We start from the raw sequence: 23,193 nt of genomic DNA, 5'->3' as shown, positions 1-23,193 counted from the left end.
TCTGTACATTTCTGCCACCTCTCCTTCCTTCAGGCCGAAGCCTGTCCTGGAAATCTGAAATCCCTGGCGCATCGTAATCAGAATTATAGGTGACAAAAGCTGGGGAGAGTGTTCTGTACCGATGGCTTCAGAAAACAAGTTGTTCAATGTTGTTTTGTTAAGGTTTCTAGGCTTCAGAAGTAAAATGGGACTGCCTGCTGAACACAGTTGCATACGTTTTGTCCATTCCGTAATTGCCAGAAATAGCAATCAATCAAAGTGGGGACGTGTCAAAAGTTTAGCTGCAAATTCGAGCCCACCCACCACCACTGTGGGCTCCTTCCGCATTAGGAACGGATTGCTGAAACACCAATCCATATAGTTAGCGATTCAGTACAGGGCACCATTGGTTGGAAATCAGTAATATGGACAACTTAGGTTGTCTCCAGCTAAATCCTGCTTAGAGCAGACCAGATGAAACTTGTGCGCAAATTAACATTGACTTCAATGGGTTTATTCTGAGTAGGACTAAAAGTGGGGCTAACAGGGGTCCCATTCAGCTCAGCATCCTTATTCAACAAGTTGGTTTATGGGACCCTAATAGCTTTGTCTTTCCCTGGTTTGGGGATAACCACTATCCTGGATCTGTGCCAAGGGACAGGCACTGCTCCCCACCCCACTGAATGCTCCCATAGGTGCCCCATTGTGAAATGTTTTCTGGACCCTAACCACCCCCTCCCCAATTTCATTTGTTAAAATCACAATAAAACAGCCACATCTACTTTTTAAAAAAACATTTTGACATGCTCCCCCTGGAAGGTAAGCTAAGGGCCAATGAGACTGTCAGCCTGAAGAAGGTTAGCTACCTTTGCTCTGGAAGGTAGTGAGGATTGGGTCCAGTGGGAGAGGCACTGAGTAGTATCCATAGCCGTGAGCAGGAGGTGGATACTTTGAAAGCACATTCTGCACCAAGAGATCTCCAGAACCTGGATCTGCCATTGGCAATGAGGAGAGAATAGGGAATCCTACACCTTCCACCAAACCTTGCAAAGTTAGCTGCTCGCTGCCCATCCTAGGACCCAGGAGACCTGGGTTCAAATCCCCGTTCAGCCTCGAAACTTCTTTAGTGGCAGATGAACCCCTCGGAAACAAATAGGTTAAATAATCTTTATTTTGAGTTGTGTCAGTTGGTTTTACAAATAGATTTTAAATTATTTGCAATATATATATATTTATATATATTTTTATGTATATATAAGAAATATTACAAACAAACCGACAACAACAACAACAAAAAACAACCCTTGACAAAAAACTCCCCCCCCCCCTTTAGCCCTGTATAATAAGGGCTGGAAATTAAAATATGTTCTCTTTTTTTAAATAAAAAAGGTGTCTTGATAAATTCTTCCCTTGTTTTCTTCCCCGATAAAATGTACATCCATTGTAATAAATGATAGTGTGTGTGTGTGTGTGTGTGTGTGTGTGTGTGTGTGTGTGTGCAAGAACTTTAAAAAGCAAGAACTTTAAAAAGGTGGGCTTTTTCTGTTTAACTCTGAACAGAGTTAATGTTCTCTAATTTTGTTTAAAATATTTTTTTAAAGTATTTTGCATGGCAGTGCAAAAACATACAGGCAAACAAACAAACAAAGGGGGTGGAAAGCAATAGGAAGCGGCCATTCCACAGGTGCTATGTACAGCTGACATTTGAAGCATCACAAAATTATTATTTTTAGCTGGCATTTCTGGGGGAAATGACAACTCTCCCCCTGCCCCCCCCCCGAGTTATTATGGAGCTAAGCAAAGGCAATGAAAAACATTTTCCTGCCTGTTCTACGATTAGATTCCTGAACCCCTTTTCCTAAATGAGTAGTTAAAATGGGAAAGAAAGAGAATTACTTGGACTTCCCTGAGGGTTCACGCTTCCGCTTGTCCTGTTCTGAAAAAGCATGAGCTTGAGCCATTTCCTGCTTGTCCCGTGGCTTTCAGGGGTAAGGGGCAGCTTTTCCCAAGGGGTTGTGAAGTCCTCACCACTGAGAACAGAATCGGAAGTCGCTTTATACTGAGACAGACCACTGGTGCACTTCGCTCAGTCGTCCATGCTGACCGGTCAGGGTCTCAGGCAGTGTGTCCTCCCTCCAGACTTCTTTGGAGATGCTTGGGATTGAACCTGGGGCTTCTGCATGCCAGGCAGATGCTCTGCCACTGAGCTACGGCCCTTCCCTGAAGACGCAGGATCTGCTATATACTGAGTCAAACCACCGGTCCACCCATTGCCTACTGCTGATTGGCAGTGGTCCTCCAGCATTTCAGAAGGTCTCTGGTCTTGCCCCAGCTCTAACCACAGATGCTGGGGATTGATCCTGGAGCCTTCCTGCATGCAAAGCCACTGAGCTACAGCTCCTATAGCATCAAAAGTTCCACGACAGGGAAGCTGGAGCTGTCAGGTCTTCGCAACTTCCAACACAGAAAGGAGACCTTACCTGCACCTACCGGACTAATGTGCAGATAGAAGTTCACTGAACTACTGGCTTTTGAACTTCATAGATGCTTCGAGAGGCTCAAAAAAACTTATCTCCAAAAAAAGCATGCTGTTTAGAAAACAAATTGAATGCAAACTTTCCATGCTGATTTAAAAAATGTGTGAGTGGACACATGCAAAAGTGAGAGAGGCTGGAAGTTAGGTGGAGCCACCCATCTCTACTCCAGAGGAGGCTGGCGCGTTCGGGCAATTAGGCACTGAACCACTAACCTCTGTCTGCACTCAGGCAGAACTTGTCTTTCTGCCTTCCTACTTACAGACAGCCCTGGGGATTTGAACCACCCGCCAGGGCAATGGGAGGTAGGGTCAGAGCCAATGACAAGCTAAACCAACTCATACTATTTTTGCTCCTCTCTTCCTTCTTCCTGCTGAGATCTACCAGGGGCATCACTGAAGAGGAGGAAGCTGACAGCTGGACTGGGTGGATGTAAGAAGGCAATGCAGGCGAGAGCTGGCTGAGAGGCAGACTAAGGTTGATGGGGCAGTGCCCCGTTTGCCGTGATGGGCCAGCCTCCACTGGAGAAGAGGCAGAAGATTCCCACAGGCAAGCAGTGCAGGGAACAGGAAGCGAGGAAGGCCAAAATGGCTGGGGAATATGTCCCAAAGGCTGGAGACAGGCCATACACATTTCACATACAATGAAAAAGTGTTAAAGGTAACATGCTAAAGACATGGCTGCCCAGGGTGAGTGCATTTCCCCCAGCTCTGCCCCAGAAAAACAATCAATCAATCAATCAATCAATCAATCAATTAAGCAAGTCTTTCACACCACTCTCAGCTATACAGAAAAACAAGTGCAGAACAAGTGCCGGAGCTTTTGCATGTTCCAAATGCTGCTTTGGCTTCCGCAACTGAAGTCAGGCTGTAGCACAATGGTGGGGAACCGCAGGCATCTCTCTCTGGACCTCAGAATTTGCCCCAGGCCACACAGCCTTTACTCAGATCACATCCCTCACTTTGCTCTGCTTTGCAACCCAAATATTTTTGCCTGGCTGGAATGTGCCCTTTAACTTATGCTTCTTGCTTGGATGGAGAGACTGAGGTTAGTGTGTGTGTGTGTGTGTGTGTGTGTGTGTGTGTGTGTGTGTGTGTGTAGAATCTAGCTCCACCCACTTTTGCCTTTTGCTCCGCCCACCACAAGAACGTGGCCCTCAAAAGGTTGCCCAGAAGGGAATGTGGCCCTTGGGTTGAATAGAGTTCCCCCAACCCTGTTGTAGTAGCTTCAGTGGGAAGATTAAGGCAGCAACTGGCATCAGCTTTAAGTCCAACGCATATTGAAGACTCGCCTTACCAAGAAAAGAAAAAGGGGGAACTCAGACAGGAAGAGAGAATGGTCATGCAGATCCACAGACATGTTTCCCAGGGAAGATGGGGGGGGGACATCTTTGCAGGATCTATTCCCTTCCCCCAGGAACATTCTGGTTGCCCATTGCCCATATTGCATGCTACAAATTTGCATTATTAGTATTAGTATTAGTATAATTTTCCACACACATAAATTGTCCTTTGGAGGCTGGGAGCGGGAGGGGGAGAAGTGCTATCCTTGGATGAGGGCTCTTTGCGTCCTGTGCGTTTTATTAAAAATATATATATATGTGTGTATGGTTTGTTTGTTTTGTTGGTTTTGCTCTTACAGGAATGTAAACATCAAGCTTGTTCAGCCCTTCCCAGCGTTAGAGTTTGAAAATAAAGACGACTTCGGTGTCACGGTTCAAGTCAGCTTGGTTCTTGAGTGGGGATGTAAACAGGCCGGCGGAGGCCGTGTCCATACAGGCCCCTTTGGTGAAGCAGCAGGCCCCTTCGGGGTTCCCTCGCTCCTCAATGGGGCTCCCCTTGTTCAGCGCCAGGCTCTTCAGCCTCTGCCTCTCCTGTGCCTGCTTGGCCCGGTTGGCGATATACCTCACTCTGCTCTGGCTCCTGGATGAAGACCTCCGGAGAAGGCCCACCCCTTCCTCTTCCTCCTCGGACTCAATTGGCTCAAGGCTGGTAGGGGAAGTGATGTCGTTCTCCTGCTGGAAGGTGGTTAGCTTCTTCAGGCGCTCCGTGAGAGGGTCCAGGGGCTTTGCCGAGGACCTGGCCGCCGCACAGTGCCGCTGCTCCCTCATCGACCGGGTGATGAAGCTCCGGCTGATGCTGCGGTACTTGCCCTCGAAGACGGACGTGATGTCATCCGAGGTCAGGTCACCAAGGCTTTTCGACTTGGCCTGGTCGCTCTCCTGGCCTTTCGGCTTCAGGCAGGACTGCTTGAGGCTCTCCATATACAACCGGCTCCAGGTGTGCCTTCTGGGTAGAGATGGCAACCCTAGCTCGAGACCCTTGGCTAGCGGTCTAGGGCGCAGCTCATCCTCTGTGGCTTGGCCTGACCTCAAGTTGGGATTGGATTTGCTCTTGGTCACCATGGGCATTTCACGCCCGGAAGCGGCACTCGCGGACCACGGGCGTGCACCTCTCCTCTCGGGGATGACTTGGAAGTTCTCGTGCTGGATTCCAAGGTCTGGGAGGCTTTTGCGGGTGAGGTTGGGCATAGAGAGGTCTATGACCGTATCGTTGGAGGACATGCTAGAAGAGGAAGACATGCTGTCCCTGTGACTGCTGGAGTCCAGCTTGCTCCAGATACGGTCATTCACTGTGGCATCAGAGTACACTGCAGCTGCTGGTGAGAAGCCACCAGGAGACCTCATTGGAACTGAGCAGTCACAAAGGTTCTGCCCTTCGCTTTTCGACCTCCTCACTATCACACAAGATGCGTGGGGGACTGCGGCACCTTGAGTTACTTGGGGAGAATCTTGAGGTGAAGCTAGCGTGGTGCTCTCCACGTTGCATTGTTGCGGCTGCCTAGCTGCATTGCTGGCCTTCTCGTCCACTCTCTCAACATCTATCAGTTCTTCAGCCATGCCATCTCTTGTCTTCTGGCAACTATGGGTAGAATGAGGCCCAAGGTTGGCCAGCGCTTCATCATCCTGAGTTTGTGAACCAGCTTGACCTCCACTGCCTCCTTGTTTCTCATTTCTCCTAACATTTTTTGGTCCCAGAATACTTGTGATGGTTGTGCTGGGAGCAAGGAACCTTCTGTCCTCTGAAACCACCACCATGCGCTGCAGAAGAGGAACTCTCTGAAGCTGATCTGACGGGTCATGGGAATTATCAGGCACAGACCCTTCATTGGGATCGCTAGCAGGAACAGTGGGCAGAGAAAGGCAAAAAGGAGCAGGCTGGTCCTCGTTGGCAACAAAGGGCTCTTCATTGATGGTCTCCAGGCTACATAATGAAGTGACTGACCTCTGCATTGAGAATTGGCGGACATCTGTAGGAAGAAGGAAAGCAGTGAATGAGATTGATCCATTACCAAATGAATTCTTTTGCAGCTACAACTCTAATGCATCAGACACAATACATATAAGGTTGTATCCAACTAAATTATACCTCAAGTAGACCCATGGAAATTAAGGAACCTAAGTTAGTCGTGTCCATTAACTTCAATAGGTTGGGCTAGCATTGGATTCAACCCATAATCCACAGAGAATAGATTCAAAACAGCTTGTTCATTGGAAGAATATCAGGTCATTCTGGATGATACTTGCCTCTCCCTCATTCCAAACTGTCTCAGAGAATGGAGGGTAGTAAAAGCTGTGACTCCTCCCTACTCTGCCTGGGGCACATACCTATTAGGGATGGGGGATAATTTCTGTTCATTTTGCATTTAAAGGCAAACTTACATAATTCATACTTTCTGACAAAATACACAAACTGAACCCAGCCCTCCACTCCAAATTTCGTGGTGCAGTTTTCCAGGCAAGTAATGTGTTAAGGGAAATTGCTTTGCGAAATTGAGTGCATTAGAAAAAAAGGAAGGTGTCTCCCTCCATTCCCGGCTCCTCTTGCAGCGTAGTGCCCTACCAGAGGAGGTAGGCGGTGCATCTCTGTTTGCACATTGCATACAGAGACATAACACTCCTACCACCTCTTGCTTGACCTGGCTTCTCTGGTAAGCGTGCATGCTATAGGAAAGCACAAGAGGGTAGGATTTCCCCTATCTCATTCCTTTATTGTCCTGTGTGGGTTTGGTCTGCTCTGACTTCCAGTGCTCCGGAATTTTGAACAAGGATGACTTCTAAAATTAGTGCAGGAATTTGAGCACGCACAGCTTGCCATAGCTTGCAACTCCTTTAGTTCTCGATGCACTTGTGCGCACCAAATTAAAAACCACAACACTACAGGAAGGTAATTTTTGATGCATGATTGTATCAAGATTCTTTCTGTGCTGTGTTTTACTGACTAGTGCATGAACTCCGACACACTGGCAAAACTCCCCACAAAAAATAATTACTGATGCAATTGTGTATACGATTACATCAAATTGTCTTCTTGCAGTGTTTTACCAATGCACATATTGGGGATACTGGGGAGAAGGGGGTGGGAGAGGGTAAGGGAAACCATGAATGAACTGAAGGTTGTGGCAAACTTTTCATCTGCAGTGCTCTGAAAAATTAATAAATAATAATAATAATAATAATAATAATAATAATAATAATAATAATAATAATAATGTGGAATTGAGGGTTCCTAATGAACTGTGGAAGCTTGTAGGCTTGGCAGAGGCACCTGGTTGGCCACTCTGAGAACAGAATGCTGAACTAGATAGGCCATTGGCCTGATGCAGCCGGGATCTTCTGATGTTCTTAAGCAAAGGCATGGAATTCAGAATTCCAAAATCCAGGCTAATAACATTAGGATGAAGAGAATGCTGGAGGGATCACTTCCCAAGTGCAAGGCACGGGTGACCAAGTTTCCTTCCGTATGTGTAATTCCTTACAGGTTAAGGTGGCGATTCCATAACTCTGGTTGCCAAAACTCCACATTGGCTATCAAAGGTTGCTTCCACCACCCTCCAAGAAATCTCACATCAGCTGAAGACACGCACACACTCACACATGCTTTGGGGAAACAGTGATAAGGGTGGCATCCAAACCAACACATCTTGGCAGTGCAAGGAATTAAGTTTGCCCAATGGAACTTTCTCTCTTCTCCTGCCCTGTACACCCACTAAATGTAGAGTAGGTTTTTTTGCGGGGGTGGGGGGTGGGGGGTGGGTACAGGGTGCGCATGAGCAGAGGAGAAAGGTGAAGTTCCTTTGTGCAAGGGTAACATTCTTGTGTTGACAGGATGTGTCAGTTGGATACCGCCCAGTGCCAGTAATATATTTCTTATGTAATCAGAATAACATAGGATTAAAAAAAGGGGGAGGTGAGAAAGGGTGAGGGGCTGAATCAAATCCATGCATGGCATTTTTTCAAGAAATCATGCAGAAGTTGGAAAAGGGAAGCACAGAAAGATAATGGAAGGAGGGGGGAAATCAAGCAATACTGCACTTAAACCAGCGATGCTCAACAGTTACCTGTAATTTGCTCATCCTTTCAGTTCTTAACTACAGAGACAAGAGATTGCATGTGGAATAATAGGACAGAACACAGGAGAGAAAAAACCACAGTTAGTTCAGGAAAGGGTGAACACAGGAGAAGGAATAAATTAGTAGGGAGAAGCAAGGGGGAATAAAATCCATTTGGATAAGCTTCTGGTAGGATCCTGAGAATTCTTTTTTTTTGACCAACCAGAGGTGTCCAGGCCAAATCATTAATCAAGGGTGGTAAAACATTTGCCCACCATTCTAAAAACAAGAATAAGAAGGGTGGATGATTTTAAGTTGTAAGGAAGAGAGATCCCAACAGAAGGATGAGTCTGGGAATGTTGGGCGTCAAACCCATAACAAAATAACTCAATTGCCCAGCCAGTTGGGGCTACAAGAGGTGGCCCATTTTTTGCAGCAAAATCCACACCTGGCTCCCAAAATCCACTGCTGTGTCAGGCCAACAGGCTAGGCCATAGGAATCCACAAGCTGATGATCCCCGATTTACGGTGCAACGTTGTGCCTTCTCTACTCAGAAGCAGGACCCATTGAGTTCAATGGAACTTAATCCCAGCTAACTGCAGCCAAAGGCTATACACACTGGCACTGGAGCAGCTGGTCCCACTGAACTTAATGGGACTTACTTCTCTATGTAGATACATATAGGATTACTCTACATGCCGATTTGTGCAGCGACACCTGCAAAAGTATCACATTGAAACAAAACAAAACAAAATTAATCAAATGAAATAAATTAGACTCCCAACCAAAGGGGATATTCATACCCATATTCAACATTTATACCAGGATCCTAGCATGTAATTGCTGGCAATACTGATAGAGAATTAGTTCTCTTGTTCCTTATTATCCTCTGGTTGGACTGGAAAACAAATCTCAGAATCATACTTATGCATTACATGATTAAAACAAAGAGACAGAGATGCGAAGACAAACCACAAAAATCTACAGAAGGATTTGCTACACCAGCAATGATTTTGCACGTCACAGAAACCAATGCGCATCTAAAACTGAGCACATCTAGAAAGAACTGATGGCTGTGTGTGTGTGTGTGTGTGTGTGCTCCCCTTGCCCACACTAAACGGAGAGCTACCACAGCAAAATTAAAACAAAGCGCAGGGACTTCTAAGGGGAAACTGAAATGACGACACCATCTAAAGCGGATTGATGGGGTGAAGAAGATCTGGTCTTACCAGTAAAGAATATAGGGGATTTACTTCGAATTTCCTCCAGTTTCTCAGCAAACAAGGCATTCATTTCCCTCTGAAGGGTGCCCGCCTGTTTTCTGGAGGTCTCGGACAAACGTTTGGGGAAGTCGGGGCTTCCGAGGCTCTCTAAGCTGCTGGAGCTGGAGGACATGGAGCCATTGCTGGTGGTGACCAGGTTGACCGTGCTTCCATATTTGCCACCAGGCTGGGCCTGCCACCTCTGCCGGGAATGGCCTTTCGACCCGTGACATTTGGAGTCCCCATTTTTCTTCCCTGAGGTCGCAAAGGGCTGGCAGGTCCTGGGCAGGTTATCGGCGCCAGCCCTGCACAGGTGCAGGTCTGGCTGCTGTGGCCTGGGCTGCTGCTCCTGGACCCCCCAGCTTTTAAGCTCTAACCTCTCCTCGCCTCCTGCCAGGCTGCTGTACTCATTACAGTGCGAAGCGTCGTTGGGGGCGGGCCGAGCGTCGCTGTGGTCGCCCCACTTGCACTCTAAATCGGGGCTCTCGTTCAGGCCTATCATGCACTTCATGCAGTTGGTGGCCATGCCGATCCTACCCGATCCATTGATGGCGCAGCGGGCAAAGACGCCCTGCTTCTCGCTAGGAGGCTCCTGCAGGCGGACCCGGTTGGACCTCCGGACCGGCTCGCTGAAGGTCGCGTCCCTTTGCGCGCGGCTTTCGCCCTTGCCGAAACTCTGAGCCTTACCTTTCAACCCTTTGCCTTGAGCCTCCCTGTGGACACCATCTCTGAGAGAGGGTGCCGGGGACCCGCATTCGGGCTCTTGGTCGAAACGAGGGAGGGAGGAGTCATCCTCCAGTTCACGGTCCTCGCCGTCCCCTTGGGAGCCGGGGTCTTTGGTGTCGATTGCAATCTCGGGGAAGCCCTTTTTGGTTTTCTTCTGGGTCTTGGTGGGCGCGCTGGCAGTCCGCCGTAAAATGTGGCTGCTAAAGGAGTGTTTGCGGTTGAGTTGGCCAGCAGCATGACTGTCTAGAGAGGCCTGCTTTGGATTTCTGAGAAACAGGCCTTTTAAGCCCAGAGCTTGCTTGGCCTGGAAAAGAGAATAAGAGGGAAAGAAAAAAAAAACACCCGTAACAGAAGATGTGCATTTCTCTCCCCCAGTGCGCAAAGAAACAAAAGGTTAGTGATGTGCAACGTGGTGTTATTAACCTCATGGGTAGCATCACCTATCCAGGTTGGGCTGGAAGACAGAATGAGGAGGAAGGTATGCGTTGCAAGTTTTTGGTTTCACACTTCTGTCGTCCTGCTAGTCCCCCTCCCCAATCGACCCACCAGCCACTTCATTCTGGTTCACTAATGACACTTGCGTGTTTACTCATACAGCTTACATGCATGCTCACTGAGAAATGAAGCCCTGTTGGCATCAGTGTTGCTTAATTCCAAGTACCTTTGGACTGGGCAACTTATTGAGGGGGGACAGGGAGTGGTGGCCCACCCACCGTTTTCCAAAGGGATCTTCTGCCTTAGCCATAGCTATCACTCTCACTCTCACTCTCACGAACCATGTCTTTTGCCTCCTGGAGGGGAGGTCCTGACCCTTGGGCTTCTCGCAGTCAGTCTTGTCCATGTGCTTATGCTTACATCTTTTAATTACCAGGGTTTGCCTTCTCCAAAAATGGTTTCCTTGAAATGGCACTGCAAGCTGCCATTTTGTTCAGAGGTAGCTGAAAAGGGCTAAGCCTGCCATTCTATGCATGCTTACCTGGGAGTAAGCCCCCCCGAACTCAATGAGGATTACTTCTGAGCAGACATGCATAGGTTCGCACGGGGGGGGGGGGTACCCTCTCCAGTGGATTGGTAAGGAAGAGAACGAAGCATGTAATTAACTCTCATGTGATGAAAGTCTTTTTAGACACACCATACAACCTTTAGGCACTGGTGATGCATGGCTATTGCTGGGCATGTTCATAAGTTAGTGTATACACAGTAAACAAGCAAAGTCTTCATTTACACAGTCTAGTGCCCTTTACCCCTGAATGGCAAGGAATTCGTGGAGGTGAGCTCCCCATCTGTTCCACCCCGTTCAAGATTTAGAATTTGGTAACACTGAAGGTGGGCATGTCATAACTTTTCAGACACTTGATGCTGATTTGAGAAAGCCAAGGTCACTGCATGGTTCAGGTATTAATTTTTCACCTCTTCTCCACTCGTCCTACAGTGGTCTCCGGTCAATTGGTACGTTGCTGAATATTTGTGTTGCTTCAGAAATCTACAGCACCTTCCTGACCAGGAGTCAAAGTGAAGCAGGAGGCAAAACATTATAATACGTGCAACGTGAGCAACTGTGGCAATACCCAACGGCCTCCAAGTGTCTAAAAGAAACACCTCCAACCTTCTGAACACAGTGTTCAACACCGCTACAGTCATTCCATGGACACTTGCCAATTTGCTGGTGAGTGGCAGTTTCACTTGAAGCTTTCCACACACACCAAAAAAAGGAGTCTGCTTCAAGTGTAGGACGTTGAGCGACTGATTGGAACAGAACGGAGCTAATTCTAAGCTACTACAGCTTCATTGTTGAGTAGGGATGGGTGAATTTTTCAATTTCATCTTCTCTCAAATTTAACGTTTTCCAGTGTTAAGTTCGATCCTCCACATTTCTACATCAGTTGGCCTTTTTCTAAAAGTTCACATGAAACTTCGGCAGCACTTGAGTGTGAATTTCACCTAATATGCACATTTGCATGCAATACTGCCTAATATACACATATTGGCAAAAACCAGTTGGCAAATGCATTTTGGCATGTCATTTTCAGTCATATTTGCATTTTTATGCACACTTTGCCTCGGTACATACACCCTGCTTGGCTGGAGATCTGCACTGCAAAAATATGAAGTAGGTTGAATTTAATAAATATAATAATAATAATAATAATAATAATAATAATAATAATAATTATTATTATTATTATTATTATTATTATTATTATTATTATTATTATTATTTATACCCCGCCCATCTGGCTGGGTTTCCCCAGCCACTCTGGGCGGCTTCCAACTAAACACTAAAATACAATAAACAAATTTTGAATGATGGCAGTATTTTGGTTCTGATATTGTTTACGAAAGTGTAGATTAGGAAGGTTTGGCTTTAAATGAGAACTGAGTCAAATTTCTCCCCCATTGCTGCCTTTGGAAGATGGGTATTTTTGGAGGAAGGTGGGAATAATTAATTCCTTGAGACTGTATATTGATTAGTTATCTATGTGACTGTAGTTGGGCTTGAAAGGAAATGGCAAATAGCATTAAAGGGTTGATCAAACTAAGCTCTACTTAAAGTAGACCCACTGAAATCCATGGACCTATGAGAGTCATGTGCATTCATTTTAATGGGGATACTCTGAGTAGGGCTAACATTGAACGCAACCTATAGAACTCAAAAGACAGGTTGGTTACTCCAACATTTTATCACTGGGGCTTTTTGCTACCTATCTTTTTTTCTCCTGCTCTGTAGGGATTCAACAGAACGGAAGCTACCAAACTTCAGACCGAAAAGCTAGCTGCTAACGGAGCAGCCCAAAGAAGCAAAAATTCAAAATACTGAGTCAAATTGGCAAGTGCATAGAATGACCATCCAAACAGTAATCATACTTTGCAAATAATTTTAAACCCCTTGGGGCACAAACTTCAAGGGAAGGCGGGGAAATCTCTGTACACATATACATAAATAATGTGAAGTCTCCCACCCGCCCCGCAAAGAAAGAAAAGTATCCCATTGATGTAATGAGGTGAAGTGTGCAGTGACGGCTCCCCCAGTTCAATCCATCTAGACCATTTGATGCGTCCCAGTGAGGCTAGCTAGTGACGCTTGAATCAAAACAAGCGATTCAAGGCCCCAAATCCAGTGCAAATTTGGTTGGAAGAAAAGAAAAGTCATTTAAGAAGAAGATCCAGCATATTTGAAAAAAAAGTAACAGTGGGGGAACTGGGTTCTCCAAACACAGAGGGAAAGAGCAACAGATTCCCACTTATATCTGAAGGGGGATTTCCTCAAAAGATAGGAGGTATCTGGGTGGGGGAAGGTAGAATTTGCTCAACCGGAACTTCATTTCCCCCTTTGAAATTAGTAGATGGTGTCTAGTCCACAAATGAGGGTAAGTGATGGATGAGGGTAAGTGATGGACAGGGAGAGGGCAATGGAGGGGGGGGGGTGTTTCCCTATAAAGGATATATTTTATCCTGGATCTGCTTCATAAATGTAGAGCACTCTGGCTGTTCAATGGCCCGGCAAACGTTCCAGGAAATGTTGCAATCCATGTAATGAGTGGAAGATTTAATTTATTTATTTTCAGGAAGTGGAAGAAATAATAAAAAAGAGAGCTAAATAAGGGGGGGAAGGGAGAAGAAAACCACCGAATGTTAATGATGTTATCGGTTAGAGAAGCATGCAGAACATGTCGCTAGGAGCGCACTACACCTTCCTGTGTTGGGAGGAGGAGGGGGGTACCTTCAAGGCGTCTAAATTTGCTCTGCTTCTAAAAGGAGACTTTTTTTGACACAGAGAAGTCCACTGAAATCACAAACAGACAGAAGTAAAAGGCAGAAAGTGAGACACCGAACAAGCTGAGGAGGCTACGCAAAGAGATAAAGGCAACATCAGGAGGGCGGTGGCAGTGAAAGGGGGCTGGAGAGAAGCCACACATGAGAAATTTGACGAGCAACACAGATAAGCTACGAGAGAGAGAGAGAGAGAGAGAGAGAGAGAGAGAGAGAGAGAGAGGAGAGAAGCAATAGGAGGTAGTCATTTGGAGGTGAACATATGCAAAGCTTCAAAGGCAGAGTAGGAGGGCCCTGTGATTCCCTTGGAGTACAGAAAGTTATAATGGTGGACCAAGGAGCAGTCAGCTTTCTGAGGACCACAGGGTTGTCTCCCATTGAATTCTACTCAGAGCAAACCCACCGAAATTAATGGACACAAGTAAGTCATGCCCATTAATTTGAATGGGGCTACTCTGAGTAAGACAGACTTTGGATGCAACCCATAGCTTTCCTTTTATTTTTTTAAAGCACATTTTTAAAAAAGCGAATTACAACTAGGGATGGATGGAGCCATCAAAGTTCGGCTACTCGCAGTTATGCACAGGGGCAGGACCGCATCTGTCCTGTTTCTGTGTGGATTTTCAAGAGGAAGACCTTAAAAGTCTGCACAGAAACAGCAAGGTAAATAAATAATAATAATAGAAGTACTTACGAGATGGGCTGGGGGCTGCTGTACTGCCTCTGTTCTTCTAAAAGATTTCTGGCCTTTAAACTCTCTGGGAGAACTGTTCACACACACAAAATACCCCGGGGCTGCCTACACATCAAGTTCTGCTCCCCTCAGCAGGCATTTGCTCTCTTTCATTTGAAGCATGTGCCCAGAAGTAGCTCCGACTATGGCCTGTGTGTGCCTGGATTAACCATCTTTATCATGTTAAAGGGCAGAAATCTCTTTGGACTGCCCCGCAAAGGAGTCTGCAAGACTGTGGGTTCTGAAGTGGACCCACAATTCAGCTGTGTGCAATATATATTAAATGAATATATTCATGCACCATGAACTGGTTGGATTTAGTATGTGCTATTTTGTATATTCTTATGTCTTCCATAAAGTATAACTGCATTAGGCTGGAGGAACAGCCTTGCAACTGGCAAGGATCACACAAATTCGAAGAGGATCTGGACCTGCTGCTACGTCACATGGAGGATTCTGGGAGCAGGCTCACTAGCTGTAGGTACTGCAAATGCCCTCTGGCACAATCAAGCCAGAACAGCCCAGGTTGTGCCCTGGAGCTACTTCACAAAGAGGGCAGGGCCTTATGCAACACTGGACCCAGCCAGCTCAAACCATACATATTCTGCTTCCCATGACCCAGCTGAACTTAGTGGCAAAAATGAGATTGCAAACCCCAGAGATTGCCCGAGATGGCTACAGAGTTGAGAAGCAGGCCATGAAAACCTCAGCTGGGTTGAGAGAGCCCATGGCAAAGTTCCCACCTATGGTGTGTTTCCCTTATTAGTAGGCCCCTCTTCCACTGGAGAGCCATTAAAAAATAAAAATAAAATGAGAGAGAGATGGTGACCACCATGGCTTTTGGTGGCAGCCATCTTCCCCTTTGTGTGTCCCCCTCTCCCAAGTATACACAATGCTCCAGAATGGTTCAATTTACAGGGCCATTCAGGAACCAGTCCAAAATGGCACCCGAGAGTCACTGAGTGCCAGAGGAAAACAGGTAATGCTTTTTTGTCTTCTTCAAAAAAAAGGAGTTGAGGGTTAAGTGTCAGAGGTGGGCTATCCCAGGGCGCTTGGGCTCCAGCAGCTGCCTGAATATGCTTCATGGCTGATTTCTGCACATTGTATAGCTGCTAAAAGTGAAGGAGCCGACTTGGCTGTTGTTGTTTTAGGTCAACTGGCAAGTCTAGCCTTCAAAGTTAGCAATGGGAAAAGAGGAAATTCAGCAGATAAAGCATGCACAGTGAAACAGCTGCCCCTTAAAGCCCCCTCCCCTCTTCTATACCTTCAAAAGCTGCTTATCAGAAATCCAGTAGCTGTATATCCCAGACGTAACTCCACAAACTTCTCCTCCCTGCCTCCTTTCACACTTAACTTCTAACCTCAGCCTACCTGAACTGTAAACTCTTCAAGACTGAGGCCTAATCTGTGAGAATCTTGCATAGCAACAAGCTTCTATATTTTCAGGCTCCTAAAATCGGGTAGAAACCATTACCTAGCAACAGCAGAATAAGGAAATCCATTGACTAACATTGGCCAGAGAAGTGCCTTTTTAACGAAAGCTACACAACTCTTGGGTAAAAGCACACATATTTTCTCCCCCAAATTTGGCATGGACTGCCTTCAGACTTGCTTCTCCTATACTGCCCACCTTTGCACCAGTCTGTTGAGCAGTTTTCAAACTCTAGAAGCCGGGGCAGGGAACCAGCTGGGCCAGATCTTTATCTCCCCACAGCCAATGGGCCAACTTTGACAGATGAATGGGCCCCCCATCTGTCAATGATCTGATGTCATAATTACATCAGGGAGTTAACAGAAGGGTGGTTCCGCCTGTGAGAATTTTTGCAGTCAAACATAACAATGCATATCTATGCTAGTTAGTGAGTGAAAGGGTTAAGGGCCACAGAGCTGTAAATTTCTAGAGAGGACGTGGCCTGGTCACACCACTACTCATCTTTGAGGAGGGAGAAAGTATTGTTTTGTTTCCTGTTCCTCTCTTTTCTTTTTTGAACCATGCAAGCTGACCACACACATGAGACTGGAGCTCCCCAGCCCAGTCTCCATGTTTGAAGATACTTCCAGTATTCCTCAACCAAGAATACCTTGCCTGTGTTATTTTTGCTGTAGCACTGAATAATGTGTGAGAGAGAACTGTGACTACTGTAAGTAAAGCATTTAAACTTACTAAAGTATGTGATCTATTCCGTCTGAGAAGCGTAGAGACAGGGAAGCTCAATTGCAACTGCTTAATACTGGGACATTTAAAGGTCTAACAATGTATATTTCTCATATTTTGCAAACACTGCATAGATCTGTGTTTTAAACTAAGCTGAGGGCTGTTTTGGCTAAAGAGTGGGTCAAGGCCCCCCACACTTTTTCAATTTAGGCAGTCAGCTGTTTTTTCTTTGTAGTTCCCCACACACATGAGACTTAAGGATTAACTGGTATTCCCCAGTTATTTCCCAACACTGCCAACAGGTCAACATTGGCCCACAGTGTGTGTAAGGGAGAAGGTGGTGTCCAAGAAGGAATTAATTCCTCAGTTGATGGGCATGGAGTTCAATCACACTTTATGCTGGGTTTGGAAGCACAAAGCAATTTCCCAGGGGGAACTGAATCAGCTTATGACATGAGCCACAGAACCTTCTGCCTCCTCACAACTTCTACTTTTTTAAAAATCACCCTAATAAAAAATCATCCCTGCCCTGGGTTGGTCTCCAGTTGTCCCAGGGTGGGGTGGCTTGATAGAGGTCACCAGGTGGGATCAGTAGGCTGTACAGAGCCCTACTTCATACTTATATCCAGAAAAAAGGGATGACACATCCTCTTCTTTAACTTTGATGGAACACAGCAGGGAGGAAGATGGGAACAAAAACCAGAATTAGTTGGGTCCACCTACTGTGAGCCTCTCTGCCTTCCACCCAACTAGCCCCCATAGGCATCAGCCATCACTGCTTGAACATCAAGTTTGGTTTAATATTCAGTGGGATGGATTTATGGTCTCATTAAGCCCCCCCCCCCAAAAAAGGTTTGTTCCTTAGCAAGATTACAGCTATGAATTAACATATTGACTTCGCTTCAATAAAAACTGAAGCAGACAGAAATAGTAATGAGAAGCAACAAGGGGCAGGTAATAGATTTGAGAACACTGAGACGAGAAATAAAGCAATCAGCTTTGGAAATTGGAAGAAATTGGAAAGGTGGGGAGAGGCGCCAGGATGAGTCTGCAAGATACAACGGGGGTCTTTTGATGCTCTTAAAAGAGAGCGACACTCGGTGGACAGGGTTCGGATGGGAATCCAGCAAGGCCTCAAATTGCTGCCAGGGCTTAAAAAAAGAAGTGTCAGTCAGCTGTAAATTAAAACCATCCATCAAGAAGCCACCCGGGCAGAAAGCGAGAAATCAAAGAGGGTCAGAATTATGTGGCACTGATCAAAGGAGGTTAAACAGGCTGAAAATTGCCTTCAGTCAAGAGGTGGGGAAGCCTAAGGTAAAATGGTGTGTGCGCGCACGAACATGCAAAGCTTAAAGGGTGTCCAAGTTGCTCAAGCTTCAAAGAAATTAAGTATGGACTGTGCCATTATGAAATGTCCTAGCTATCTTTCTCTCTTCTTCGTTGGCGATCACTCGTAGCCGAGTAACATTGTCTTCCATAAACACCGTTTTAACAGTGAGTCCGTAAGTGACTGTGGAGGCCAATTCTGGATCCACACGCCCTTCCACAGTGGGGACATAGGTTTCCAGGCAGGAGTTGATCACGGTGAGGGTTTGCCAAGTGTGCCTTCCTCTTAGAAGAAGAAGAAGAAGCGTTTGGATTTGATATCCCGCTTTATCACTACCCGAAGGAGTCTCAAAGCGGCTAACATTCTCCTTTCCCTTCCTCCCCCACAACAAACACACTGTGAGGTGAGTGGGGCTGAGAGACTTCAAAGAAGTCTGACTAGCCCAAGGTCACCCAGCAGCTGCATGTGGAGGAGCGGAGACGCGAACCCGGTTCACCAGATTATAAGTCTACTGCTCTTAACCACTACACCACACTGGCTCTTAGCACATTTCTCCCTTTCGTCCTGAAGTCAAGCATCTTCTAAGTCCATGACACCTTTGGTAAAGGCTGTTCTCCAACTGGAGTGCTCTCAGTGTTTCCCAGTTGTCGGTGTTAATACTATGTTGTTTTAGATTTGCCTTGAGAGAGTCTTTAAACCTCTTTTGTTGACCTACATAGTTAACTTGGCTATACTGCTTACAGCCAACTTGGATGTTTTTAAAAGAGGACTGGACAAAACTCATGGAGGATAAGGCTATCGACAACAAACAGCTGTGATGACCATGCTCTGCCTTCATGGTCAGAGCAGGAATGCTGCTGAACACCAACTACTGAAAACCACAAGAGGGGAGAGTGCTCTTGTGCTCAGGTCTTGCTTGGGCATTTCCCACAGGCGTCTCCGAGACATCAACTGCGAGAACAGGATGCTGGACTACATAGATGGGCCACTGGACTGATCCAGCAGGCATCTTGCCCTGGTAGTATGTAGGTTAAATTCCTACAGTGCATTGCACGTGGGGTTGCAACTGGAGAGTAATCAGAAGCTTCTGCTAGCTCAAAATACAGCAGTAGGACCCACCAGCTAGAACACCCCTCCATGGTGTTTGAAGAACCTCAACGATTTCCAGACTAGGCACAATTTATAGCACTGCTTTTCACCTATAAATATATACATGGTTTGAAACCTGCGTATATGAATACCAGCTGTTCCTGCATCAACTTGTCCAACTTTCCTCCATGGAAACCTCCCCTACAGCTACCACAGAAGTGTGAATTGTTCCGTAATTTGTTTTCTGTATAAGGAAGCTAGCTTGTTGCATCAGGACATTGCTTAGCATTGTCTTCACCATCTGTGACTGGGGTTTCTTGAAGTTGGGACCTAATTTGCACCTTAGCTATAGCCTTTCTCAATTATTGCCTTTCCTGGTGTGCCACAAACACCCAATATACTTATGCAGCGTCAATATTATGATTGACTTTTAGGTGGCCAGGTTAAGACACCATTCTATTATGCTTTCAGTGAATGAGGTGTTTTCTGTTACTGCTTATAAGAGACACATCTGACATGCCACATACGCGCCAAAGACATTTGGGGAGAGAGGCAGAATATGGGTGTTTATATGGATTTGAGAGCCTGTGTGGTGTAGTGGTTAAGAGCAGTGGACTCGTAATCTAGTGAACCAGGTTTGCATCCCTGGTCCTCCACATGCAGCTGCTGGGTGACCTTGGGCCAGTCACACTTCTTTGAAGTCTCTCAGCCCCACTCACCTCACAGAGTGTTTGTTGTGGGGGAGGAAGGGAAAGGAGAATGTTAGCCACTTTGAGATTCCTTCGGGTAGTGATAAAGCGGGATATCAAATCCAAACTACTCTTCTTCTTCTTCTTCAGACAAGCGACATTCCCAGCCCATTATGGAGATGCCAGGACTGGGCCTGTAACCTCCTGCTGCATAGCGCATAGAACATAGCTCATTGAGCACAGCCTGCCCTGGTATAAGTTGTTGTTGAGCTAAGTGGGAGCCAAAGTGATCACAGGGCTATCAAAACCAATCTCTATGTAAGTGGACAATTGTTAGGGAAGTCCAACGCAGTCATATTTGATTTCAAAAGACGGAACTTCCAAAAAATAAAAAGATGAAGGGAATGGTAAAAAAGGAAGTCGAAAGGAAAATGCAAGAGGATCAATTTATTCCAGAACACTTATGGATTGTAGGACGCCCCAATAATAGAAGCTCATCTGCAATGAACGCACACCACAGATCAGTGAAGGCGGCGACAGGGCCAAGAAGATGCCAGCGTGGTCTAACAAGCAGAGTCAAGGAAGCTATTAAAGGCAGGAAGGCTCCCTTCAGAAAACAGAAGCCTTGTCCAAATGAAGAGAACACGGATTTTGGCAACAGGAACGCAACGAGACAATAAAGGAAGCAAATAAAGAATTTGAGGATCACTCCGAGTGCTCCCCTGGTTCTTTCGTTGCAGCTTTTGCAAAGCCAGTTTGAGTTCAAGTCATCTCTCCCAAGGAAAAATGTTCCTTTGCAGCACAGCTTGAGCTTCATCTGGGCTGCAAACGAAGATCTTAGTTGAAAGTGGGGCTTGGACCAGGGGAAGGAGACGACGGAAGAAGATTGGAAGAAATTTAAAATTTATCTTAAGGACTATTATAAACTTGATGAATGTTAAAATGTCAAGGCTTTGAGAATGAAAGGGTTTCAGCGATATAAGAATAGATTGGAGGAAAGATTAGTAAGACATATTTCTGACAGAATCATTAGAAGTTGCTGGAAAAAAATTTGGACATTGGGATGCAGAAAGGGGAGGTATGGGGGAGTCCGAGAAACAAGGTTTAGGAGAATAAGGTTATGAAGTTATGTGTGTTTGTATGTCTTTTTATATGTTTGTATTGTGTTTTAAAAAAACTTTGTAAAATCAATAAAAATTTATATAACAAACAAAAAAAAAAGCAAAAAACGTGTGTGTTTTTTTTAAAAAAAGAAAGTGGGGCTTGGATTCAGTCGGCCGATCAGCACCTACTGCAAGCCTTGCTTTCAGCAGGGATCAGCTGTGCTTGGGAGATCCTGTTCAGGCAACTCCCAAGTGCTGCTGGTTCCACCAGGAACCAGCACTGGTCAACTCTGCTTTTGGCAGGGACTAGCTGCACTTAGGGTTAGGCAAACCTGCCAATTCTAGTTTCTCTCCATTTCCCATTTAAATTTAGCTCTCTACATTTCCGTATCAGTTTGCAATTTTTTAAATATAAAAAAGTCTTCATAATTTCTCCTAATATATACATGCTTGTGGGCAATTTTGTCTGAGATACACATTTTTTTTCATATACATATATTTATGTGCACTTTGCCCATTATATACATTTTTGTACACATTGCTTGGCCAGAGAACTATGTTGCAAAATTTGAAAAAAGAGAGAGGTAAATTTTGAAGGATTGCTGTGTTTTGTGTATTGTTTCAGAAAGTGTGGATGTGTACAAAAATGCATGTACAAGGCTAAAAATGCATACAGTGCATACTTTAGCATGAAAGCAACACACAAAATTGTGTTATATGCGGGGAAATTGCTTAGGAAATTGTGGACGTTAGAGGTAATTACATAGAAAACGGTGACCGTTAGAAGATCCCAATTAAATGCCAATGAATTCCCACGAGGACTTTAAAAATAAATACCGTATTTTTTGCTCTATAAGACTCAGTTTTTCCCTCCTAAAAAGTAAGGGGAAATGTGTGTGCGTCTTATGGAGCGAATGCAGGCTGCACAGCTATCCCAGAAGCCAGAACAGCAAGAGGGATTGCTGCTTTCACTGCGCAGCGATCCCTCTTGCTGTTCTGGCTTCTGAGATTCAGAATATTTTTGTTCTTGTTTTCCTCCTCCAAAAACTAGGTGCGTCTTGTGGTCTGGTGTGTCTTATAGAGCGAAAAATACAGTAAATCACAAACTGATGTAGAAATGTGCAGAAATCAATGTAAAACTGGGGAAACGAGAAACTAGATTCATCTATCCCCAGCCTTGACACAAACAGATAAAAGTCCCCGGCCTGCTGCACAGCTTGTAGGTAGCAGAAACCAGCTGAATGTTGTTTTTAACTTTGGAACTGGATGAAAGACCCACAGAGCTCTATAAAGAGAGAGAGAGAGACTCAAGTTGCTTTCAAGTCTTAACTTTTATCCTCCTGGCTTCCCTTCTTTTAAGATTGGTAGCGGTGGACCCTCCCCCCCCCCCCCGCCACTCTCTGTCTCTCTCTCTCTGCCTGACCGTCCTTTGCACACGTTGCCAAGCAACACTCGGACTCTTCCTTCTTCCCCTCAGGTTCCGGAGAATCTGGAATTGGATTCTCTCTGGCTCCTCCTGAGCTCCTTGAACCCAGACAGAGGCTTGCTTGTTCTTTTCAGTACATTTTCCTTGCCCTAATTACCGTCTCCTGTCACATTCTCCCTGCCTTTAATTAGGGCTATGCAACAACAGCAGCACGGTTGAGGAGCTGCATTTTGGAGAGGAGGTATATTTTTCTCTCCCCCCTCCCACCATCTCATTCCTGTCCCCTCTATCTACCTCCCAGTCTTTTATTAATTAGTTTCAAAGTCTGAGATGCTTTTCCAAGCGAGGCCGAATGCGTCAAAGAGATGGGCAGAGGGACAGCTAAGACAGGGCCGAACTACACATTACATTAATTACACAGTGCACGGTTTTTCTTTCAAAAATATCCAGGGCAAGCAGGGGTGGCAATGAGTTGAATCAGGCTCTTAGTGTGGATAAGTCCCTTGTTTCAATAAGATATAGAACCCCAGCCCACAATACAACATACTGATGTATAAACATATGAAGAGCCTTGTCGAGGTAGACAAAAAAGACCTATCTTCTCAAGTATCCTGTTTTCAAAAGTGGCCAGTAGGATGCCTCTGGGAAGCTCACAAGTGGAACCTGAAGGGCATTCCCCAGTTGTTTCTCTCTTTCCAACATCTGGTATCTTGCCCACGCACATGGAAGTTCCATTTAATTCCTGCTTCTGCTGTTTTGATTTTGTAGGGTTTTATACATTTGCTGTTGCAGTGGTGGTGGGGCGTTGGCTGGCATTCTTTTCATAGCATGTCGCCTTGAGAGATTTTAATGAAGAGGGATGTAGGGGGAGGAATCCAAAATTTAAAGGGAATTGGGAGTCCAACAACATCTGGAGGGCTCGCTGGTTGTCCACTATCACCATATCTTATGGAAGCATATTCCATAAGTTATGGTCCAAGTGAATTCTAGTGTTGTATGTGGGAGAG

At 45.6% G+C, this 23,193-nt stretch overlaps 1 protein-coding gene across 1 annotated transcript in view; it reads right to left on the bottom strand.

Annotated features, from left to right (window-relative positions):
• Positions 1–1,132: 1,132 nt before the first annotated feature.
• Positions 1,133–23,193, bottom strand: part of PLCH2 (phospholipase C eta 2) — a 118,985-nt gene continuing 96,924 nt past the window's right edge. Inside the window, exons 21-22 of the mRNA XM_083513372.1 lie at positions 9,855–10,197; positions 1,133–5,822 (exon numbers count right to left, since the gene is read on the bottom strand). Of these exons, the coding sequence (XP_083369498.1) occupies positions 4,192–5,822; positions 9,855–10,197 (1,974 nt within the window). The 3' untranslated portion in view covers positions 1,133–4,191. The remainder of the gene's footprint in view (positions 5,823–9,854; positions 10,198–23,193) is intronic.

Source organism: Podarcis liolepis (assembly GCF_965112155.1).
Source record: "Podarcis liolepis genome assembly, chromosome: 7".
Taxonomy (NCBI): Eukaryota; Metazoa; Chordata; class Lepidosauria; order Squamata; family Lacertidae; genus Podarcis; species Podarcis liolepis.
This window is presented reverse-complemented; position numbering and strand designations above follow the sequence as displayed.